Source organism: Tenrec ecaudatus, chromosome 11 (genome assembly GCF_050624435.1).
Source record: "Tenrec ecaudatus isolate mTenEca1 chromosome 11, mTenEca1.hap1, whole genome shotgun sequence".
Taxonomy (NCBI): Eukaryota; Metazoa; Chordata; class Mammalia; order Afrosoricida; family Tenrecidae; genus Tenrec; species Tenrec ecaudatus.
The window spans coordinates 109,223,117-109,246,620 of record NC_134540.1 but is presented as its reverse complement, the minus strand read 5'-3'; the positions used below and the strand labels follow the sequence as shown (position 1 = coordinate 109,246,620).

Below are 23,504 nucleotides of genomic sequence, written 5' to 3'. Positions count from 1 at the left end.
CCTTTGCTTTAGAGTGCGGCAGTGCTCAGCCTGCCTGTCCACTGTTCCTTCCTCCCCCAGCTGTGCAGCTGTCCATGCCAAGCTTCCACGTCCGGATGAAGGACCGACTGCGCTCTGCAGCACAGGGGGCAGACACTGTACTGTGGCTTGCCCTCTCCCCTGTGGCCACCAAGCACCCCAGTGGCCAGTTCTTCCAAGGTAACTAACTTTCAGTCTGTGCCCCAAAATGCAGTTTGTCAACAAGGAGCTCAGCCTCTCCTGCCCCTAATGTGTGTGTGTGTGTGTGTGTGTTGGGGGTGGGTGGGGGTCACCCTCTCTTACTGTGTCTGTGACCAGATCCTTGTCCTGAGGCTGGGATTGCTTTTTCAAAGCCCTTTGCCCCTGACTCCAGCGCCCAACATTTCTGCTTCGCCTCTCTTTCCTGTTTATCTTTGCAATTTGCAATCAAAGTCTTGGGCAAGACTGGCATCGGTCTCGAAAGGCGATCCCAGCCCAGGGGAGCCCACGCAGCAACCGGAGTTCTACATTTGTTTCTGTTTTTGTGCTTTATCTGTTTGTGTGTGGGACAAGCGGAGCAAGTGCAGAGAGAGGCCTCGTGACAGCTGCTGGTGCAAATCAGGAAGTAATGCTTTCCTAGGGCAGAAGCCAGGTCTTCCCCACATCTCTTCCCAGGAAGGCTAACCACCTGTCGTGCCCGATTATCAAGCTCTGTGTGAGGCCCAAAGTGGATCCTTCTCCCACATGGCCTATAATCCAGCCCCAGCTACCTGCCTGTTTCAAAAACTCTGGGCCCCCACTTCCTGTACCCCCAGGCCCCCACAAAACACAGGTGACTACCTGAAAACTCAGCTGTCCCCTCTCTCGCCCTCAGAGTCTCAGGCTGGTGCCAAAGTGAAAGTCCTCAGTTGTCCCACAGAAAGCCGGTGGTGTGAGTCCATTCAGAGGTGTCTCAGAAGGCAGGTGATCGATCTACTTACCCAACACCAGCTACCGAAAGCGCGCCGGCGGCCAGTTCTGCTCTGAGCCGCCCGTGGCATCACGAGTGGGAGTCCACTTGGCAGCGGCTGCGTTTTCTCTCCTCCTTCTCTAGTGCTGCTCGATCCTGACCTGTGGGGCCTCTGCAGCAGGAGACCCTGCCGTCCAGGGCCCCTTCTAAGCTGACGAGTGCTGGTCTACCTGCCGAGCTCACACATCTCTGTCCCACCCTCGTTTTTAGATCGGAAACCAGTGTCTACACACTTGCCTCTGGCTAGGACGTCCTCCTCGCCGGCTGAAGAGGAGCGGCTCATGGAAGCCCTGGAGCAGCTGGCACAGAGATTTACATAGGGCCGGTCAGACCACAGGCCCGGATTGCCTTCAACATGGACAGGGTGCTGCCAGCCAGCAGGTTCCACTTCCGTCCCCTCTGAACCCCAGCCCTTAGTAAGGAGGCACCCACTGGAAATGGAACTAGTTATTTTAAAATAAACTAAAACAACTAAATATAAAATAATAAAATGCCTACAACTGAGCCTGTGAACAAGCTCACTTTTTCCTGCTGAAAATGTGGTTTTCATTAAAATGGCCAGTTGGAAGGGGCACAGGGAATGCGGGAAGGGTGGGGGCGGGGTGTGTGTGGCCTGTGGCCTCCCCTCTTTCCGCTCCTCTGGTGACTGAGGCTGCCCTTCCCTCGTGCATGCGGACGCTTCGCTCCACCTTTGCCATCCATGTTGTCAGAAAGAAGCAAAAGCAGGAGAAACGGGGATGAAACCAGCAGACGTGGCCTCGTGTACCCTTGCTTATGATGAGGAGGAGCTTACTTAAATAACACGCGTGGCGTTCTTGTGGCCCAGTTTGCTATACTGTCTGCACCATACCATTTGACCTCTAAGTGAAAACTGCCATGAGATCAGCAGGTTTACAAGTGTCTGCAAAGTCTTGGTGTTCAAGCACATCTTCACAGCTGACGTAAGCCTCGTGGCTTCTAACAGACGGTTTAGAAACGGTCTAACGGACTGGGTCTCAGTGTTGCCCAATGTCCTCAACCGGCCGTGTCGGCGCACTGTCCCTGGGAGCGGTTACCGCTGGGTACACCCGCCTGGAGAGTAGGGTCCCTCGGTACTTTCCTTGTCCGCATTTGTGCAAGAGTTACTGTGTTCGACTGTTAGATAACAGGTTGGTGCTTTAGGACATTCAGAGATTGTCTCAAAAGACGGGTCTGCGGCTCCGTTTCCACAGCATTAGCTAGTGAGAACTCCGGGGAGCACACCTCTACCCGCACACACGGGGACCAGCGTGCAGGGGGCCCACCGGGCGTGTGTGGCTCTCTGACCTCCTTCTGAGGGACAGGGCGAGCGGTCCGCAGTGTGGCGCACGCGAGGCCGCAGGCTCCAGAGGCCGCTGTGCAGTGAGTCAGCTCCCCGGGTGGAAAGCTCGCTGTGGGGCCAATTCAGCGACTCCCTTGCCTGTTCCACACTGTGCAGGCGTGTACGGGAGCGCTTACCTGGCCGTACATGCTCTTAACGTCCTCTTCTTGTTTGGAAAGTTCGTGAACCACAGGCCAGAGCAGACTTAGGTGAAGACAAAGTAAAAAAAATAGACGGACTAGGTGACCGCAGGTTCTTGGAGGGTACCGTTTGTGTTCGGTTAAGCACTGGAAGGTTGGGAGACGGGCCTGGTGAGCTAATTTTACGACAGCCCGTGCAAGCCTGCTGGCGCAGCTTGTCACATGAGCTCGCCCTGAGTTGGAATGGCCTCAACAGAAGGAGCTTGGTGATCATGGTTTGTTTCCACAGTGGCCACACCCCATTGGCTGCTCTGAGAGCCTGTGGTGAGTAGCTTACGTTGGCATCTCTCTTTGGGGTCCAGTTGGAAACTCATCCACAAGCTGGGCTGGCAGCACCTGCCAGGTGGACCCCTCAGGGTGGGGCGGCCAGGAACACACAGTTGAGTTAGCTCTGCAACAACAAAGGAGGGAGGGCGGCTGCAGGACGGTTTCTGCCAAGATTTATTTTAAATCACGGAGGCACCTTGGCATTGAGAGTCTTCTACGGGTACAATTTGCGTCGAGAGGAGCACATTGGAGAAGCGAGCAGAGCAAAGACAATGTTCAGCAGCATTTGATGTAGAACTGGATGCGGACGCTATAACATAGGGTGTACAGCATGCATCGTTCCATGGAAGCACGCTCCGAGTCCAGATTCGTGGTCTGGTTGGTGGGATCTACTGTTAGAGAATATGTAAAATGCTAGAGCAGTTCAGCTAGAGCCACGTTTGAGAACTCTTTTCCAGCTTCAGGCTTGTGGCGTTCTCAGTGCAGCCCCTTGGGGAATGTCCTTGTTTCAAAACAAAGGAAAAGCTATAGGTAAAGGAGCACACTCACTGCAGCCAGGGTAGGATGCGGGCCACAGACTTGCCTGAAGGAGCGAGCCCATGCGTGGCTTATGGGTACCGTGCGGAGAGAGGCGCTCACGTGCGGGGTGAGCACCTTCCTTCTTGTTCAGTTGACAACAGTTTTTGAACTTTTCATAAAACATGTTGCGAAACAATAGTACATTGGAAAAAGAAGTCCTTTAAAAGCAAGGCAAATGACATAAAGTACAATTAATAAAAGTACAATGGTAAACAGTGACACACACATTTTGGTCCATATTTCATATTGGCATATGCTATTGATATAAGGCTGCCTGCCACCCATTTAAATAAAAACATGTATACAAGTAAAATCCTTTTCCCACAACATTTTCCTTTTTCATTAGTTAGACACTACCCTCTCATGCTTCCCAGAGAAGCAAGGGTGAAAAATGGGAATGGGAGAGAAAGAATCATAAACATCAAGATTGGATTAGATATGCAGCCTGTAATCTGGCTTGCAATTCCTGACATGTCCTCTCCTAAGAAAGCGAGGCATTCTTTTGATTTGTAAAGGTGAACATTTAAGGTATCTGGCTTTAAGTCTACCTTCATTACCTTTCTCTAAACCTAATCTACTAGGCTTCTGATGAAAAAATCCAGAAAGCAATCCACGGATATGGCAGAAAAGAGCAAAAGCAAGCAGTCTGCTCGTGTGTGGCTGAGTGAAGTAACCCATGTGGATGAAAGACAGAGCTAATGGTTTTGATTCATCCAATGAGAGCAGGGAATTACAGCACCTTGGACTGCAAGAGGCCCTGAGAATAATCACCTAACTTTTCGGACCGGGGGTATCACCTGTCTGCTCCTAAGGTCCCTGGCACTGTAAGCACAACGGTTCCCAGCCCAGTTTGAACCAGATCTAAGTTTCCGTGAGTGGGTGTTTTTGTGTATTAAACCTAAAGAGGCTTCTCTGAGGAAGGATTACTGCTTAAAGACAAGAAAGCAAACTGTAAATCTTAAGGGTTGTTGAGCATGCAGTTCTTGGTGTAACTAAAAAAAACAAACTCACTGCCACTGAGTCAATGCTGACTCACAGTGATCCTGCAGGACAGGGTAGAACTGCCCCTGTGAGTTTCCGAGACTGCAACTCTTTATAATAGAAAGGCCCATCTTCCCTTCCCTACCACCCCTCCTCCCCCGGTGGCTGGTGGTTTCAAACTATTGATCTTATGGTCAACCCAATGCATAACCATTACACCCCCCAGGGTTCCTTCTTGGTTATAAATCTGAGCTCACGTTTAATATACACATAAAAGCAGCTATATTGTGTATATGGGATACTTGGGCACAGAAAACAAAGGCACATGGGTGTAATCACAAGACAGAGAATTTGCTAAGTCCCCACCATGGAAGCTGAGAGTGGGCCACCCTCTGTTGGCCCAGGCCTCCCAGACAGGAGCTGTTCAAAGGCCGCTTTGCTGTAACTGAATTGAGAAAAACCTTGCGGTTCCACTTGCTGAGGGCTACTGTGGGGAGGACGGATCACGTTCCTGCAGGAATAAGCCAGGCCGGAGGAGGAAATGGTGGCAGCAGTTGCCTGCTCGCGCATGCAGACACTTGATGCTGTGAGTCAGCGCAGCCTCACAGCTGTCTAGAACAATTTCCTCCTGTCACTGTTCGACTTCTTTCCTTTAACCAAGTACGGCAGTTGTGTCCTGCCCACCTATCAAAGCCAGTAATTAGTATGTAAGTTCCTGCTGGCCAAGCACAATGGTATGTAACGGTCTGTGGCTTCCCCTCAATAGCCTGCACCAAAGGGTTGCGCACACTCACAGAAAGTTCCAAATTAGTTACTGTGTGCATTAGCAGAGAACCGTGCTAGGCCTTTACAAAGCAAACGAAACTGTTGTTGGCATCGGGACAGGAAGCCTGGCGTGGGGTGATGAGCCTCTGCGTTTGGCGGACCCTGATATCCTCAGCAGCTGACAGTAACGAGAAACGAGGCTCCAGGACTGCAGACTACGATCTTGACTTTCCCTGGCGACTCCAGAACCCCTGTGGTCCCAGAGCACACGAAGCTGATTCCAGATGTTGGGCCTTCTGCTTGCCTGACTCCCTCCTAGTCATCTTTTACTATGCCCATAACTCCCTTCCTCTGGGAAGCCCCTTCAGCTGGGTGAGAGGACCCCTGCGCAGCTCTTGGGGTGCCCAGGGCCCCAAATACACCTTCACAGAGCGCTGAGAAGATCCATTGACTGTCGGATTAGGCCCTGACCAGGCCAGGCAAGGAATGTCAAGAGCCCTGGTAACCCCATTGCCAACTTCAAAGCCTAGAATCTCAAGCAGTGCTCAAGATGGACCCAATCTCTGTGTTTTATAATCAATTGCCAGACATTTGCTTTTTTTTTTTTTAATCAGGAAAAGAAACAAGTTAAAATTATTTTAAACATGGGTTTTGACAAAATACTTTAAAATATCAGTCCTAATGAACAGTCATTTACCTACAATTAAACTACTATGAAAAGAGAAAACCAAATAAATCTCATTCAATGAATATGTCTAGTAATTTCCATACATAGCTTGGAGCTATACTTTTGCTTCAAAGTCAAAATTAGGGCTTTACACACCTCTTAGTGTTAAGCAAATACAAATGAGGGTTTTACAAAGGGGAGCTCGGAAGACAGACAGTGATGCTCTAACATAGGGCAGATACTGCAGGCCTGAGGCCCACTCCAGGTCAGGTGGAGGGGCATGTTCAAGGTCCCAGATTCCACTTGTTTCCCATGCGCTAGCCAATAGGGAAAGTACAGGAAGGGCTATGCCCTGGCTACGGCCTTGCTAAGGGCCTATGATGTTGCTTCATTGCACAGTTGCTTGCGACTTCACCGCATAGGACCCACCTACTAATAACCTCAGGGCGCAAAACAGATATCTAATATATTTACTGATGAGGGAATTCCCCAGGGATCACACAGGGAAGCCACCATCCCCATCCATGCCACTTCCAGGTCATGTTCAACACCAACCGCTCCTTAAGGATTTTCCTTCGAGATGTGTTTATGCCCTGGCAACCCCTGCCTGTCTAGGAGGAAGGTTGTGCACTTAAAACACTCAAGATTTTTGAAGATCCCTTCCAATTTTTTGGTCTTGTTTATGATGTTTGGATAATTCAAACAATTAAATGGGAAATGCACCCTGAAACTTGATCATGGTTGATTGACCTCATACAAAAGGAGTCAAGATTCTAGGTACTTCATCTAAAACCGCGGTTGCCACTGTCGAGAACACCAAGGCTTACAAAGGCACCAACCAAGCTGTCCCTTTGGAGAAACTGAGAGGGAGTAGACTGGTCTTGTTCTGTCAAGTAAGAGAACAAAGACTAGACATATAATAGGAACAATTTGGTTGTTTTCCAACATAGCACGTCAGGCATTACTTGCCAGATATGTTTAAGTGATAGAATAAAAACATAGGTAAAGTGCGAATACAAGAGGGCAAACTAAGAAGTATAATAACTGAGACAAGAGAAAAGCTAAAAAAGAGAGAGAGAGAGAGAAGCCAGATGCTGGGGTCTGTTTCCACTCATAATGAAGGCAGGTTTAATTTCCTTCCATAAATGCTTAGGAGACATTCAATACCAGTAAATATTGCAATAAGCCACAAATATGGTAGAAACACTTAGAGTACAGCTCAAGAATTCCTAATATTACAAGTGACTGCTAGGTGATTTTCACAAAATTCAAGGTTGAACACCAGATGAGGAGAAAAAGGCAAGGCAACGGCAATGTTGACTTATCTCTAGTGTCTGAGCACGGCTCTGATCACCAATGAGAATTCAACTGGCCTGGCTCTGTAGACTGGGGCACAGCCATGACTAGAGCCACGTGCAAAGCACAGACTAGAGTAGCCATGATGTATACATAGGATTCAATAGGCCACGGACTAAAGTGTAACCACAGAGCATACCTGGGATCCAATGGGTCCTAGACTAATCATGGTATTCACATGGGATCCTATGACTAGAGTTACTATAGTGTACATCTGGAATCTAGTGGATTAGAGTGAGCTAGGTATGCTCAATGGGACAACCAGTTTCTGGGGTTAGGCCTGAGTCTCTAGACCTAACTCAGAATCATGCAAGGCTTGCCAGGAGCTTGATCTGCTGCCTCTCTAACATTGTCTCCCCCTGTCTATAGAAAGGCCAGGTCCAAAATTTTGAAATAGAAACCATCAATTTATTATTATTTCTCATTTCTAATGCATAGTCACTCTACTATGCAGTGAATGCAGATCTTGGTAACAGCTATAAAATAAACTATAAAATACTTGAAAATCTTAAATTTTAGTCCCTTTTTAAAGCTCTTTCACAGAAACCAGGCAGAAAGGACTCAAGGTCGCTACAACAGGTTTTACTGATGGCAACCACAGGCAGTGAGGGGTAACATGGCCATCACTCGTGTGTGTATGTGTGTGTGTGCGCGTGTGAGCACGCATGCACATGCACATCCTTAAGAGTTAGGATTACATGGCTACTCGGGATACACTCAAGCAGGATGTGTGTAACAGTCTTGATTCCAGTGCTAGAGGAGCAGAATCACCGCTTAGAACTCAGCGAGCACACCATCATGTTAGAGGCGGTATGTAATATGGCTTGTAGTGCTTCCCCTAGGTAAAAACAAACAAACATTTCATGATCATGAAGCTGTAAATGGCTCTCCAGGAAAAGGAAAGGGAGAAGGCTTCAATGTCTACTACCAAAATGTTGTCCTATCAGAAGTGAATCAGACACCACGGAGGCAGGGCTAGGCCAAATGATTGGCCTGCGCATTTCCTCAGCTTTGTTCAGCCTGGGGTTCTCTAGAGCAGCAGTTCTCAACCTTTGGGTCCGACCCTTTTGGGGGTTGAACGACCCTTTTCCACAGGGGTCGCCCGATTCATAACAGTAGCAAAATGACAGTGATGAAGTAGCAATGAAAATAATGTTATATATGAGGAGCTGTATGGCGGGGTCGTGGCGTGAGGAAGGTTGAGAGCCACTGCCCTAGAGACTCAGTGATCCTCCGTGACTCTCACGACCAGTGAGGACTGGATGAGGTGGTCCGTGTAAAGTGCTTAGAAAATGGTAGGCACATGATCCATGTGTGCAGTTAACTGCTGCGTAATTTTATTTTCACAGGTGAAAATAAAGTGTGGTTTTTTAAATAAGAGTTTCAAAATCCTGAGTTAATCATCACAACAGGCATATCTTACTTTATTAAGCTCAACTGAATTCCCTCAAACACAAAGAGTTCTTCAGGCTCATTTTTTAAAGAGAAAGAACAGACAGATGGTGAGGGATAGAGCAGGACAATCATCTTGTAGTAATGAACACATTCAAGTTCAGAGTTAACATCATAGGGAGAAGCACAGCAGAGAGATACTGGTTCTCGATGTGCGTGGATCTTTTTGTTGCTGCTGCTGTTCAGTTTAAATATGGTGGGGGAGGGAGAACCGTGCCAAACAAACTGAGACATGAAAGGTCCCAGAGGTTCCAGCTGCGTTCTAACTGATGCAGGCACTGAGAGCCGGAGCTTTGAGCTGAAACCATCTCCTTGGGTGCAGACGATGGTGGGGAGCAGCTTCCTCCCGCATTTCTAATGTGGGAAAGACAAAAACACTGAGGCAGGATGCAGGGCCATTTCTATTGGATGAGAGCACGATGGATCAGCCATCACACACAGATCATTCTTCAGGTGATTCAAGGAGGCAGTTGGGAAGGCACACAGATGACTTTCCAGATCTTGCCACTGAAGAGGATATGAAAGCAGAGTCATTGCAAATCAACAGTGAAGTACAGAGACGCTGGTGAACGGCAGAGGATGGTGAGAGGAAATGCAGAGATGAGAAGAAACGGACGCTGACCACATGATACATGCTCACGTGAAGGAAACACAGGAACTACACTGTAATGACCACTAATACCTTCAACAGATACTTCCCTGACACACAAAGCAACAAGTAAAATGAAGTCTTGAAAAAATACAAAAATAAAACACCCCACACAGGTTTTTCATTATACTCAAAACAATGTAGCACAGCCAGACTGTATAAAGCATTTGTTTAAAAAAATACCTTCTTTGATAGTGTATGAGTAAGTTGCAAGAGTTCAGTCATTAGTTCACCACCACACATGAGTTTACATACAGAGTTCATCTAGATGCTCTAGGTTTTCTTTTCACGAGTCTGCTTCCCTTTGTATCTTCAGCACGAATCTGGATTATTAGAACAATCATTTCTTTAGTAAGTACTTTTTTTTTCTTTCTGATTTCAGGAGGCATCGTCATCAAGATACTACCGGGGTCATATCCCACAACTGTAAAGATAAAACGAAGATACGTGAGGAATTAAAAATGAATTACGCTAAGGATAAGGAGTACTCAAACAGATTTCTTTAGGTATATGTTTTCATTAAAAATCAACTAAATGCTGTCCTCATATAATTTTAATTCAATATCATAAAATATTTTTCTATCAAAAAGTTCAACATAAAGCTCAAAAAACAAAAAACACACACAAAAAAAGAAGACCTGATGCAAAGGGCTTAAATGGAGAGCAAATGCTTTGAGGATGATTGGGGCAAAGAATGTGTGGATGTGCTTTATACAATTGATGTATGTATATGTGTGGATTGTGATAAGAGTTGTATGAACCCCTAATAAAATATTAAAAAGAAAGAAAATTAAAATAAATTAAAAAAAATTTTTTAAGCTCAAAAAACCTGACAATGGCAGTTAGAAATTTTGATCTAGCTAATAGGTTTACTTCTGGAAATCAATCAATCAATGAAAATCCTATGGCTTTTAACACTTTAATCTGCCATAAACTATCGGGATGGCATGGCGCTGGGCAGCATTGCATTCCCTCGTGTGCAGGGTCCCTGTGAGTTGGGGTTGATGGAGCAACAGCAAAAAATAACAATGGAGAATGACTGAAGACAGTCATTTCAGAGGGAAGAGGAACTAACAGATTGAGCAGCAAATAGTCCCCGACAGGTGGTAACTTTCCACATCTTACCTCATGTAATCTTCCAAACACTTTGACAAACAAAGGAGCTCAGGCTCTGAGTTGACTTTGCTGTTTGGTACTGTGCAGTTAGTTCCAGTTCCTGGGGACCCTGGGATCAGCAGGATGAAACCCTGTGCCCGCCTGAGCTCTCCTCGCACGTGTTGCTCTGCTTGAGCCCCTCGTTGCACGCATCACATCAGGCCATCTCATTGAGAGGCTTCCTGACCCTCTGGCCTCTTAGAAGTGAGGATAGCAGGACTTTGTCTCTTGAACTTTGGACATTTTATGCTTGTTCAAAGTCACAAAGTTGATTCCACAGGGGGCTGTTGTTTAAACCACTGCACTGTATTGTTGCCTCCAAAAGGCGGCTTGTGTGGTCTGAGCGAGGACGTGTCTCAGGAAGAGGCACAGGTGTGGTCTTTTCTGTGTGAGCCACTGCTGTGGGGCGGATCCTGTGGTCTACCATGCTCCTCAGAGAGGCCCTGGATTCAGGCTGTTGAATTAATTGATCTCAGTGGGAAAAGATCTTGTTTATCTCTGCTGGGTGAAGCCTCTCTAGCAGCCCCATCTTTCCTCCTTGGCGAGCTCTTACGATCATTCTTGTCTGTATGACTCTTTGGGGAAGTGCCCAGGAGGGCTGGATAATCTCTCTCGTTAAGGGCATGAGGGGCTTCAAAATGTCTATGGCAAAATGGAATTGAAAGATCATTTCTTTACCCAGGAACTTTTTGAAGCCTCCTTGTACGTCCCACCTAGTTAGCTGTGCCTTGCAGGCAGGAGCCATGCCATTTTTTTGTGGACAGTCAAGTGCCTGGTCCGGGCCTTATATGCAATGAGCTCTCACACACTGCTCACTGGCATGGAGAACAATACCTCTGAAGGGTGCTCCTGAGCATTCACATAAAGACAAAGACGAGAAGCTTCACAATTAAAGAGGATAGCCTACCTTAATAACCTTGTCAGTGCCAGAGGTCAGCAACCACCCTCTGGTTGCATCAAAATGCACGTGGACGATGTTATGCTTACTGTCATGGAAAGTAGCCGTGGGTGCACGTCTGCAAGGAGAAAAGCAGAGGAGACTGTTTCCGAGGGTGACAGGCAGGGACATCGGGAGGAGGGAGGCTGAGGGGACGTTACACTAATTTTTGTCCTATTCCTAAACTAGCTTAACAGACCTACTGCTGAATCTTAGATACCTGCTTTGTGGATTAAAAAGAAGAAAGGCAAAAAAAACCCAAACCCAACTCTTATATTCTCCAAAATGGAAGAAATTTCCAAAAGACCCTTTGGAAGTCCATAAAGTCCCAAAGAAAAGATATCTACCTATGTTTTTTTACAGACCTCAGCAATAACCAAACTGTGCTTTTATTAAGTCTGATCACCGAAAGACTTACCAGTAAAGCATGCTACCTTTGCTTACATGGTAAAATCAAAACAAAAGACCCAGCTGAAATGCCGGATATCAGAACTGTCACTCTGACCTAAGGCCCGTCTGGCTTTTCTCCTCTTTTCACTGGTGTAACGGCAGGTTTAGGTTTTGTGCAGTACCCTAATGTTTTAACGAATAAAATATAAACAGTACTATTTGTTATGTACTTTTTAATTGCTGCATTTTTGTTTGTTTGTTTTACTATTGGGGCTTTACAAGCTGCCTAGGGGCAATCACTCTGGGGACGATGCAAACCCCTCCACAGAGAAGGGACAAGAAGCAGAGGCGCAGGGGATAAGAAAAGGTTCACCGCTTTCTAATCATATGTCCAGTGTCTGCAGATAGCTATTTCCTCCTTTTTACCCCAAGCTCAATCTGTAGAAGAGATCTACAGTGTACTAAAGATGATACTTTATGATTTGCAGAATTAAAGATTTATGCTTACTTTGTAAGTCACCTCAACTCTGGGTCTATCTTTACTTATAAAATGAAGCATGAATCTAGAATATATCTAAGGTCTCTCCCAGCTCTTTTCATTCAGCGAAAGAAGAACTCTCTCAATATCCTCATTATGTATGAGTGGAAAATAATCAAATGAACATAAAACTTTCTTCTTAAAAAAACTATCTCAATTTCTATTTGCTATAGAAGAGGAGGCTCCTGCTCCTGTGAAGTTACAGTCTCAGAAACCCACAGAAGCTGCTCTGCCCGGTCCTGCAGCGTCACCAGGAGCTGGAAGCGACTCGATGACAGTTAGTTTGGTATGGTTGGTGCACATAAATATGAATGAAAGAATATAACCTAGGTTGTTTGGTATGGTTGGCATAAATAAATATGAATGAAAAATATAAACTAGGGTTTCTTCTTGGTTCGAACCTTGTGTTAAGGTGGGGTCTTAAAGATGCCACCGAAGAAACCAAAGACTTGGCTTGGCTCCCACCTTGTGGTAACCAGAAACCAAACTTACTACCATGAAATGGATTCTGATTCATAGTGACCCTGTAGGGCAGAGTGGAACTGCCCCTGTGGGTTCCTGAGACTGCACCTCTTCATGGGAGTAGAAAGCCTCATCTTTCTTTCTAGTGGCTGGTGGTTTCGAACTGCCAACCTTGTGGTTAGCAGCCCTATCCATAGCCCTCCATACTACCAGGGCTCCTCCTGGAACTAAGTTGGGGTCTTAAAATTGCTTTCAAGGAAATAAAGGACGTGGCTTGATTCACACCGTCTACTAATGTCAGGTCTTTTTTTTAAAAACACAAAGCACCTTATTAGGGACTCTAACAGTTCTTATAACAATCCATACATCAATTACATCAAGCACACTTGTTGCCATCATCATTTTCAAAACATTGTCTTTCTACTTGAGACCTTGGTATCAGCTCTTTTTTCCCTCCCTCCCCCAATCTCACACCCTCATGGGAAACCTTGATAAATTATAAATTATTATTTTCATATCTTACACTGTCCGCTGTCTCCCTTCACCGACGTTTCTATTGTTCATCCCCCTTGGGGAGTAGGGGGTAGTTATACATCGGTCGTTGTGATCGGTTTCCTCTTTCTCCCCCTTCTCCCTCCACCTTCCCTTCTACTCCTCTACTCGTGGTATCGCTACTCCCGCTATTATTCCTGAGACGTTTAATTGTCCTGGATTCCATGTGTTGAGAGCTCTCATCTGCACCAGTGTACATGCTCTGGTCTAACTGGATTTGTGAGGCAGACCTGTGGTCATGACAGTGGCAGTGGGGGAGGGTGTCGGAAGCATTTAAGAACTATAGGAATGTTGTGTGTTTCGTCGGTGCTATACTGCACCCTGACTGGCTCATCCCTTCCTTGTGACACATCCATGAGGGGATGCCCAAGTGTCTACAGATGGGCTTTGGGTCTCCACTCCGACCCCATTTGTTCACTTGAGTATGATTGTTTTGGGTCTTCTGATGCCTGATACCTGATCCTGTTGACATCTCGTGATCACACAGGCTGGTGGGCTTCTTCCATGTGGGCTTTGTTGCTTCCCTGCTAGATGGCTGCTTGTTTAACTTCAAGCCTCTAAGACCCTAGATGCTATATCTTCTAGTAGCCTGGCACCATCAGCTTTCTACACCACATATGCTTGTGCACCCATTTTTACTTCAGCGATCGTGTCAGGAAGTTGGGCATCACAGAATGCCAGGTTATTAGAACCAAGTGTTCTTGTGTTGCAGGAGGGTTTGAGTAGAGGCCCGATGTCCATCTGCTATAAAGCCAGATCTTAAGGCCACCCAATTCCTATCCATTAGTAGAAAATTCCCTCCTAAATGGGACTATAGCCACAGGTGTATAAAGTCCAGAATTATAATGTATCATATGAGGAATTATGGCTAGAAGAGTTACACTGATTGACCAGGATATCTTCAAAGTTGCATGGAATAGAAACACGTTAAAAGTGCATCAGAGGAGGTCCACAATGAAAGGAAACGCTTGGTAAATTACAAAGCGTGTTCTTGCTTTCCTTGGATATGTAATGGTACCACTGTACCGTTCTAACACACATCACCTCACCTAGAGAGCCAGACTTTTATTTCATGACCGGGCTTTGGTGAAAGCAAAGATTTGTTGTAACTTTAGGGCACTTTTAGTTTCCGGCTGTGGGCCCTGCATTTGGCTCATCTCTGCCTATCTTCGGATTTTGGACTGAACTGCACCCACCACCATGCACCTACTACCACGTAAGACATTTGCTCAAAGTTTGTCGAGTTTCTGTGGGATGTTACAGCGAATTGCACATCTCAGGGATGTGAGGGGGACCTATTCAAGGGAGAAGGGTGGGGAGAAAATGGAGCAGAAAGGCATCTTGAGAGAGTTGGACTTTAGGTGCATCATTAATCTCCAACTCCTGAAACTAGTCTGGTTTAATTCTTTCAGAAGGAACGAGGACCACAATATCCATTTATACTTAAAATGGTCTCATGATAAACAGAGTAGGGGCGCTGTGAGTGGAAGATGAGGGAGAAAGGGTGTTCCTTGTAACCGCCCACTTGGTGCCATACAGCACTGAGATGCGGCTGAGCCAGATCCACAGAACACTCCACAGGAATGAGACGGGAGCCTTCCTGGAAAGTCACAATTGGGGAGGGGCGCCTCGAGATTGCAGAGGAGGCATTTAGATTTCTGTTGGTGGATAAAAGGGGAGGAGCAACTTCACATAAGGAAGGATGCTCGAAAACAAATACAAACAACCCAAGGGGAGAAGAAGCCAGGCACTGCGTTCCTGGCAAGACAATTTTGAATTAGTGTCTACCCAAGCCTCTGAAAACCACACCACTACGATGATCTTACATCCTGTCCTTTCGGGGAACATGGCATTCCTCATAGGCTGCACTAGAAGGACTTGACAAGGAAACCCCACTGAATGAATTAACCTTGACCTCAAAATTACCTGTAGTCCTTGGGCTTAAGGCTGAAACTTCCTGGTGCTAGAAGAAACAACTGATGGTCCCACCATGGTTAGGATCCCTGGCTTTGTGGGCATTCGTTGAAACGTGGCCCAGAACCACCAAATCTTTACTCTTTGAATTCCCTCCTTGCCTTACTATGACCTGTATTAATCTGATAGGCAAGTTTCTACTTTTGTAAATGAATGTTATTAGAAAATTTACCTAGCATCAACCTCCACGGTCACTGTAAACAAAGCTCAATCATTTAAGAATTCAGTCCTGTGGACTAACTTAATTATTATTTTTTAAACAATTTATTAGGGGCTCATACAATTCTTATCACAGTCCATACATATACATACATCAATTGTATAAAGCACATCTGTACATTCTTTGCCCCAATCATTTTCTTTTTTTTCTCCTCTTTTCTTTTTTTTACATTTTATTAGGGACTCATACAACTCTCATCACAATCCACACACATACATACATCAACCATATAAAGCACATCCATACATTCCCTGCCCCAATCATTCTCAAAGCATTTGCTCTCCACTTAAGCCCCTGCCTCAGGTTCTCTCTCCTTCTTTCCCCTTCCTCCCCCCTTCCCCCCCCATGTGCCCCTGGTAATCTGTACATCGTTATTTTGTCATATCTTGCCCTATCCGGAGTCTCCCTTCCCCCGCTTCTCTGCCGTCCCTCTCCCAGGGAGGAGGTCACCTAACTTAATTATTTAACTCTTGTGAAGACACGAGGTTGGGCCAGAAAGTGAACCTTGGGCCCCTGCCCTTGTGGGAAATTCCTAAGTAAATAGGCAGACAAAAGAGTTCGTGTCAAGACTCTCATAGCCTGTGCAGTAGTCACATCGGGGATTGAGGAGCACACAAACAGAACTTCTTTGAGCATCTTATCGCCTTTGTATCTCACAAGACAGCACAAATCCCGTGTGGACAAGAAGGGCTCTTTACCACTGCATGGTCTAGATTCTAAAGCTGCACGTGGCGAGGCAGTATTACCCACGCGGCAGCACTGAGGCAGCTCTCCAGGTAGAGCCTTCTGGCCTTGAGAAGTCTGCCGACTGCTGACACTTACTCTTCATCTGTGATGGACTCGTGGCAGCTGTCACAGACCCGCACTTCAAACTCGAAGCCCATCAAGGGGATGGAGGAGCGCTTGGAGCTGCATTTACCGCAGACGGCTTTTCCGCACTTGCGACAGTGGTGCTGGAGGAGGACGAGAAGACAGGTTTGTTATGGCTCCGGGGTTTCACCCTCCCTGGGTCGCTTCAGGAGTGACCAACATCATTTGTGTCAGGAGGCTAGATAAGAGTGGCCCAGAAAATGCGAAGGAAAACTCTTTTCCGTCCTTCATTTATTTAAGACACAGGCTGTCGGGGAAACACATCTGACGGAGCCACATTCCTGTTCTAGTCCTTTCTCCAGTCTCAGGCGAGAGACGAGCCCTCCTAGTCCTGTAAAGACATAGTCTCAGAGCCCACGGGAGTTCTCCCCGTCTGACAGGGCTGCTGTGAGTCAGGACGGACTAGACGGCAGTCCCTTCCCATTTCATCCTCTCTTCTTGGGCCTTCCAACTGTGACTGCCAGGAATTCTAGAGAAGTCACCAGTGGCCAGGCTGGCTTACAGCTGGGGAGCCCAGGGACTGCCATCTCCAAAGATTAGGCTGCTGGATGAAAAAGAACATGGATGAAAACGGAAACCAGATCCAATCTACTGGCTATACTCATTGCGTGGCCAATCTATGTGGCCTAACATCGGATTTTCTTGGGGAAAACCTAATCAAACATTGGGACTCTGGTTGAGAATCCGGCATTACAAATAACTCTAAATAACGAAAAGCAAGACAGATGAAGTAAAAGTTAACAATTAAAGAAAAATAAATACCACCTATGCAATTTCATGATTTGGTACTGATACGAGTCAAATAAGCAAGACTGCTTAAATTTTAAGTGTGCTTTAGTAGATGGTACTAGAACGCTAAAGTAACACCTGTTCACACTGACTAAGAGAAAATCACTACAACATTCCAATTTGAATCTATTAAAAATGAGCTACAGTAGGCTTGATGTCATTATGGGTCAGGCATTGGGAAGCTAACCTCACAGTGAGCAGTTCAAACCCACCAGATATTCCAAGGGGGAAATATGAGGTTGTCTGCTCCCATAAACATTTACAGCCTCGGAAACCCTATATACAGTTGCTAGGACTTAGGATTCATTCAATGGCAGTAGATTATAGAAGATAAAGGGAGTGAAACTAATGTCATCAAAACATGACTCATAGAATTTACCCCACCATAACGCTTGCCAGGGATGCTATTTCTCCTAAGATCATAAGGGCAAGTTATTTCCACACCATTACATACATTTACATGCAAATTCATATCACCAACCTGTCTTAAGCCAATTTTCTTACTGTCCCACATTTGCTTGAAGTTCCAAAAGAAAGGCTGATCACACTTCTGGCAGGAGTCACTGTCCAACCATTCAGGGGTCTTGTCAAACAAAGCAAACAGCAAGTGATAATGAGAAGCAGGGTAAACACGCACGAGAGAACACTCAACCATTGAAGCACTATTCACTGACTGTCTACGCTCCACCAGTCGTGGAGATGTACTAGTGGATAAACTGACTCCTCCAAGAATGGGCTCGCAATTCGTCAGGGAAGACCAACATGAAAACATCATACACGGTGATCATTTAAACAAGCAATGTGTGTGAAGGCCGAGGAAGAGAAGCAGGGAGTGCTATGAGGGTGCCGTATCAGCTGGCTCCACCCCCTGGTATATGACAATGCATTAGAGATAGAAGATAGCTGGGAGGAGGCTCTGCAAAAGGGGCTGGGAGAGACCAGGGGGTTAGCTTGTAGAGAAGATCAACGGGACAGGCAGGGGCTTAACAGCCAGGTTAAAATTGTAGGCCTGTATCTCATCCTTCTTGATCAGATGCAATTGTACTTGCTTTGATAGCGGACAGTTACATATAACGGCATAGGCACCCTGGTGGCATAATGGTTAAGTGCTCAAAAGGTTGGTGGTTCTTACTCACCTGGTGGCGCCACAGGAGGAAGACCTGGTGGTCTGCTCTCATAGGCTAGTTCTACTCTACCAAATGGGGTAATGTGAATTAAAGATTACTCACCAGCACCTAGCAACAGCAATACATATGATAGCACATTATGCCTACACAGCTATTACGTAACAATATGATGAAAGCAAAGTAACTCCTCAGGAAAGGGACTGCCCACGGTCCATTCCCATCTGCACCCGGCTTGAGGCTGTGCTGGTTACCTCGTAGGCCATAATATTCTTGTATTGTTCAATATTTCTCACCCCAATCGTGAATACTAGAAACCAGGACAAATAGGCTTAAGAACTGGCTAGTTTTAAGCAATTTTTCAGCAAAAAGAAAAAAAAGTTTTAACCCTATAGAATTCATCATTTGGTAAAGGGATTCATCTCTTTCCATATCAAAGGACACAAGAATCCTAGAAAAACTCATCCAGCCCAGAGGGGCACAAAAGTGAATTCTAAGCAATAGTAGACGCATAAGGCGCCTACCGTAAAAGACCCCAAACTATAACTTTTACTGAAAAAATGAAAAAGTTAACTTTTTAGTAGCTCTAGTCTTGGTCTAAAGGGGCCATGGTGGTGCTGGGAGCTGCTAAATGCAAAGTTACCAGTTCAAACCCACCAACCTATTTCTTAGAAGAAATAGGAGGGAGGATGGCTGCTCCCATTTAGGCTTGGACATCATTTACAGGGTTCACTGTCTATCTTACTGAAATCAAATAAAAGAAGCCTTATTAGTTTGCAACTTTGTGCCTTTACCAGTTTAAAGACAAACGTAGTATTTTAAAAGGGTCTCACTTATTTATGCCATGTTTCTTCAAAATGTGTATGATGTAAAAAATCAGGAATATTAAAAACCAAAAACCCATCAGGAATCCATGTTTCTCACAAATATATCAATTATGTTTACAGACCATAATCAGATGGAATTGGTCAAAGATTTCTGGTGTCCTGAAAAATGGAATGAGCCCATCTAAGTATTTTATACATTAAAAAAACATACAAATCACTTCTTAGAGAATTAAGGGAACTATATTAATTTTTAAAGGGAACTGTCTTTCAAATACTGGATTATCATTAAAATGATGTAATAGCTAAGATCTATGTCCAAAATTATCCGTGGAATCAACCCAATGCCGATAAAACTTCTAACAGCTTTCTCTATATAAATAGGAAAACCAACCCTCAACTTTATATTAAGGCAGAAGCTCTGGCTAGCTAAACCACAGCTAGAACCAATCAGGAGGACTCATACTTCCTTATTCCAAAACATATCACACAGTTACAGTGATCAAAACAGTCTGATACTAGTATAATTACAGAGACCTCGATCAATGGAATAGAATCGAGAGGCCAGAAATAAACCCACACATCAATGGTGACCTAAGTTTTGACAAGGAAGCTCAGTCCATTGGATAAGGTGAGACGAGGCTCTTCAGTCAAAGGTTCTGGGAGCACTGAATATACACACACACACAGGAAAACAAACAGAATTCTTGTCTCACATCATCCACAAAAACAAATTCAAAATGGATTAAGGACCTAAATGTGCAGAATTAAAACCATAAAATTCGTAGAAGAACAAGCCAGGGCAAGGCTGTCAGGTCTAGTTTTCAATTGTGGATTATCTAATAAAATAACATAAGCACAATGAAGAAAAGACAAAATCAAGAAACGGGACCTCATAAAACTTCTAAACTTTGCTCCATCAAAAGGCTTTACTAAATATGGTGAAACAGCAAGCTACGGTCTGGGAAAATATCTCCCTAAACCATATATCCAGTAAAAAAAATAACTAAAATATATGTAAAACCTAACAACAGAAAGACAAATAGCCCAATCATACAATGAATAGACATTTCACCAAAGGCAGGCACATGAAAAAATGCTCAGCATGATGAGTCATCACAGATGCAAATCAAAACCACAATGAGCTGTCACTGTGCTCTTGGTTAACACAGAAACAACAGTAGAATAGATATGGGTGAGGAGAAAGATAAGCTGGAACCTTTTCTATTTCTGATGGGAATGCAAGCATATTTTAGGTCAAATTTAATTCACACACGCGTGCACACACACACTGTGTCTTCATCGAGGATGTATGCATGTTTAGGGGTCTCCATGAGGAGAGACTGAATTATGAACATGAACCCTGCTGTTTCTCCTTTGCCTAAAGAGCCCAGGATGCTCCTGGGCACAGCACACATAGTCCTGTCAGTCCTTCAGCACTATGCTCCCCTGCAAACCCTTCCCTGAGATCTTAACTACCAGTGGACGCCTACGCCCTTCCTTAAGTACGCAGCACTACTACTTACATCAGCGGTAAGTGACTTAATAATTCATAGCATCCAGTCACAGTCCGGTGGCATAATGGGTTATACACGGGGCTTCTAACTGCAAGGTCGGCAGTTTGAAACCATCAGCCATGCTACAGGAGAAAGGTACAGCTCTTTACTCCCATGAGAGTTGCCATCTCTAAAACCCACAGGGGCCCTGCTGGGTACGTGAGAAGCGAGCGACTCAATGTCGTGATTATCTTTCTGTCTGTCGGCAGTGCAAGGCGCAGGTGGCTTCACGTAAATGGCAGACTTCCGCAGAGATCAAAGCACAGTGCTCGGCCTAACTATGAAGCAACTCCACTGACACAGGTGCAAAGTTACAGGACTCTTCCCCCGTGTATGTAAAGCTTTAAGCTAATTTACCCTCCCTCAACAAGTACTCAACACCCATCTACCAGCAAGTCAGGATACCGAGTTGAAGCAAAATGGCTCTCAGGGTTCCCCAATAACCACCTAGTATATAGGTTGTCCCCAAACTTATTAGGCCTACCAGCTCCTTTTCAGAAAACATAACAACAAAATCACAAAAACAAAAAAGCACTACTCAGCGTTCCCTTGGCAATTGTAAATTTTTGTACTATAGATAGCCTGTACTAAAAATGCACTGCCATGGGGCAGTGCTGGCAGCCTCCTCACGAGCCCCTGGGAGTCCCCAGCCTGTAACTGTTGGTGGGAGTGCAAAGCCCCATCTTTCTGCCACAGGGCTGCTGCTGGTTTCGCACCGCTGACCATGCTGACCGCAGGCCTGTGCTCAGCCACCACAGGCGCAGGGCTTTGATGGTCCAGGACCGAATGTAGGCATCTGCTTTTGCAGCACTTCCTGGACTGATCCGGCTTCCCCTACAGGGCGGTCTTACCCACTTTGGGAAACATGGATCCAATATCTCCAGAGACCACACAAGTTTCCTTCCTGGGAAATATGTCCACGACTCAACTGACACAAATCCAGCCAATTCCCCTCCCTTGATCTGGCCAGCTGGACTGAAGAAGTCAGGACCTGCCCTCTGGGACTGCCCCTAATGCATCGTAGGCTACCTAATGCAAGATTCTGCCAGCACACGGTCACCGGTCAACAGCCTGGCTGTAGGGTCCAGCTGGACCACACTGGACCACCCGATCACAGTGTGCCTGCCTCTGGGCTCTTGGTGCTGCACTGCCTTTTTGAAAAGCAACATTCTCCAATCCCCATGTCCTAACAGTTAGGGTCATCTTAACTAGTTACAATTGGGGCGCCCATGGGTTTGTGGTGTGAGCAAGCAACGCCTTAACCTATTTAGGCATGAATGACATTCGAAAGGCATTTCCCTGTGGGCAATAGCTACTCCCGTGGTGAAATGAGACTGGGTGAGGGCACAGAAAAAAAAACCTGGGAAATACCTTTTGTCTTAACGTTTAGTTTTTCTTTTCTTTCTTTTTTCCCATTTTTATTGGGAGATCTATCATATATTATAACCATCCATGGTTCAGTTAATTCAAGCATGATTGTACAATTGTTGCCACCACCGTTTTCAAAACATTTTCTTTCGTCTTGCACTCTTTGACATCAGCTCCCTTTTAGCCCCGCCCTCCCCCACCGTACCCCCCCAAGAACCCTTGTTATTGTATTAAATATCATTAGTCTCCACTCTGTCTATCTAATCCTTGTGCCCTGCAAAGAAATAAACGAGAGGTATATACCCTGTCAAAGAGAAGGGCTACGCAGAATAATCCCGGGGGAGTAAGAAAATGGTAAACTGGAAAGTGCTTTTCAGATGGGACACTCAGAAAACACATCAGCTGCTAAGATGCTCACAGATGAAAAAGGTAACTTCATAAAAAAGAACACGACAATACATGTAAGCATCTGCTTAAAAAAGGACAGCATCCTCGTATACTTATACATGGAGAACTGTTTCAAAAGTCATAGAGAAGCACAAAGACAATTATTCCTAGTACATTCCGAACTAAGGATTCTTCCTTTATTAAATAACACTCCTCACACCCTCGCTACCATTTTCCTCAGTAACTGAAAGGACAGGAGTTTTCCGTTTGCAGTGGGCACTTTAGATTGAAGGGCTAATTGCCTGAAAGTGAATTATTCCTTTTACTCACTTGTACTTTTGTAGCAATTAGTATAAGCTATTTAAAGTCGAAACAGCCTCATCTATATCAAAATTATTTTTTACTATTATTAATTAGGATTTAATACATAGAACATATCATTCCATAATTCAGTCACATCCAGCAGGATTGCACAATTGTTACCATGGTCAGTTTCCAAACATTTTTTTCCCTACATGAACACCTTTTTGCAATCTCCTCTTCAACCCACCACCACCACTGTCTTCCTCCCCAAAACCCTTATTCTACTTGCTGCCTCTATAGGTCTGTCAATCCTGGATTTCATAGACCAAAAAAATGGAAAAAACATGTGACACAACTTCAAGAGGGTGATCTCCAATGACATGACACTTCTGAAATACAACCTAATATGTACACACAAAACCCACACAAAACAACAAACCAAAAATAACATCAAATTTTGGAAACCCGAGCAGGTCCAGCACGCATCTTCTGTGGGAATCTACTGACAAAGTTTTCACTGTCAAGTCAGATTGATGCCTTTGAACACGCTGTTTAGTAACCCCTTTCCTTGCACGCCTCAATTGTGGACAGAGGGAGTTCACAGGAGGCTTATGACTCTTGGGCTCCCACTGCCATTCACTGCCTTCTGCACACCTGAGTCCCACAGTATAGCCTCTGCTGTGAATCCCCTCCTCACCCTCAGATGATCTGATTCACAATCCTCCGGTGACTAATGACGGTGCATCCTTCTTCCCTGTGGACTTACTTGGCACCTCACTTAGATGGCTGCTTGT

At 45.4% G+C, this 23,504-nt stretch overlaps 2 protein-coding genes across 3 annotated transcripts in view; one reads left to right on the top strand and one right to left on the bottom strand.

Annotated features, from left to right (window-relative positions):
- DHRS12 (dehydrogenase/reductase 12) overlaps positions 1–1,510 on the top strand; it is a 67,468-nt gene extending 65,958 nt beyond the window's left edge. For both annotated transcript variants that reach the window (XM_075563491.1, XM_075563490.1), the window contains 2 exons: positions 61–198; positions 1,217–1,510. In XM_075563491.1, the coding sequence (XP_075419606.1) occupies positions 61–198; positions 1,217–1,326 (248 nt within the window). In that variant the 3' untranslated portion in view covers positions 1,327–1,510. The remainder of the gene's footprint in view (positions 1–60; positions 199–1,216) is intronic.
- Positions 1,511–5,765: 4,255 nt separating this feature from the next.
- The window catches only part of WDFY2 (WD repeat and FYVE domain containing 2), a 211,489-nt gene continuing 193,750 nt past the window's right edge, over positions 5,766–23,504 (bottom strand). Inside the window, exons 9-12 of the mRNA XM_075563489.1 lie at positions 17,630–17,731; positions 16,312–16,442; positions 11,324–11,432; positions 5,766–9,685 (exon numbers count right to left, since the gene is read on the bottom strand). Coding sequence (XP_075419604.1) covers positions 9,656–9,685; positions 11,324–11,432; positions 16,312–16,442; positions 17,630–17,731 — 372 coding nt within the window. The 3' untranslated portion in view covers positions 5,766–9,655. The remainder of the gene's footprint in view (positions 9,686–11,323; positions 11,433–16,311; positions 16,443–17,629; positions 17,732–23,504) is intronic.